General features: G+C 51.7%; 2 protein-coding genes across 2 annotated transcripts in view; one reads left to right on the forward strand and one right to left on the reverse strand.

Moving 5' to 3' along the window:
* Window positions 1-764, reverse strand: part of LOC102677004 (lysine-specific histone demethylase 1A) — a 102,577-nt gene that overhangs the window by 53,488 nt on the left and 48,325 nt on the right. The window lies entirely within an intron of this gene.
* The window catches only part of LOC102676774 (toll-like receptor Tollo), a 4,817-nt gene continuing 4,452 nt past the window's right edge, over window positions 400-764 (forward strand). The window contains 1 exon segment of the mRNA XM_031509582.1: window positions 400-764. Within this exon segment, the coding sequence (XP_031365442.1) occupies window positions 624-764 (141 nt within the window). The 5' untranslated portion in view covers window positions 400-623.

A 764-nucleotide genomic window follows, 5' to 3' on the forward strand; every position in this document is an offset into this window, starting at 1 on the left:
GAGCCGTATATACACACGCGTGTCGACGCCCAACGTCACTTTTCGTCCGTTTCGAGGATTTTTATCCTCCTTTCGGGAGGAATAACGCGAGCCAGTGTATCGATACCATTCTCGGAGAGGTCGGTGAACACCCGAACACACGCCCGTTCTTCAAAACCGTGTTCACAAAGGAGGATAGGACACGAGAGAGGATGAAATCTCCAGGATTATAAATCGTCTTGCTTATATACGGGCGCGCGCGCGCGCGCGCATACTCGTACGTGCATCGAGAGAAAAGATCGTAGAATATTCGCGAAAGGTGTATATATATATATATATATCTTTCGATCGATTTAAAAAGGGGGGAACGGGGAGAAGAAGGAAAGAAGAAAAAAGAAATCTTTTTATATCGCGAGGAGGAGAGAGAGAGAGAGAGAAGGAAAGAGAGAAAGAGAGAGAGAGAGAGAGAGAGGAGAGGATAAGAAGCGAGAGAGGATGGGCGACGTGAGGTAGAGAGATCGGCGGGTCTGATTGGACTTAAATGGATCGCGGCCGGTTTCGCGACAGATAGAGGAGCTGGAGCCGTGGGAGCCGTGTTCGCGTGAGATTTGATGGAAGATTGAGAGAGAGAAACGGGCGGAAAGATGCGGGGAAGTCCTGCGTTCTTCGCCATAATTCTAGGCACGATATTCGGTGTCCTCGGCGCGTCCCTGAGCAAGGCGCTCCGGTACAAAGCGCCGGACGAGTGCAAGTGGGTCGCGACCGGCGACACCGAGGACGACGTG

Source organism: Apis dorsata, unplaced genomic scaffold (genome assembly GCF_000469605.1).
Source record: "Apis dorsata unplaced genomic scaffold, Apis dorsata 1.3 scaffold_163, whole genome shotgun sequence".
In the NCBI taxonomy this organism is placed as follows: domain Eukaryota; kingdom Metazoa; phylum Arthropoda; class Insecta; order Hymenoptera; family Apidae; genus Apis; species Apis dorsata.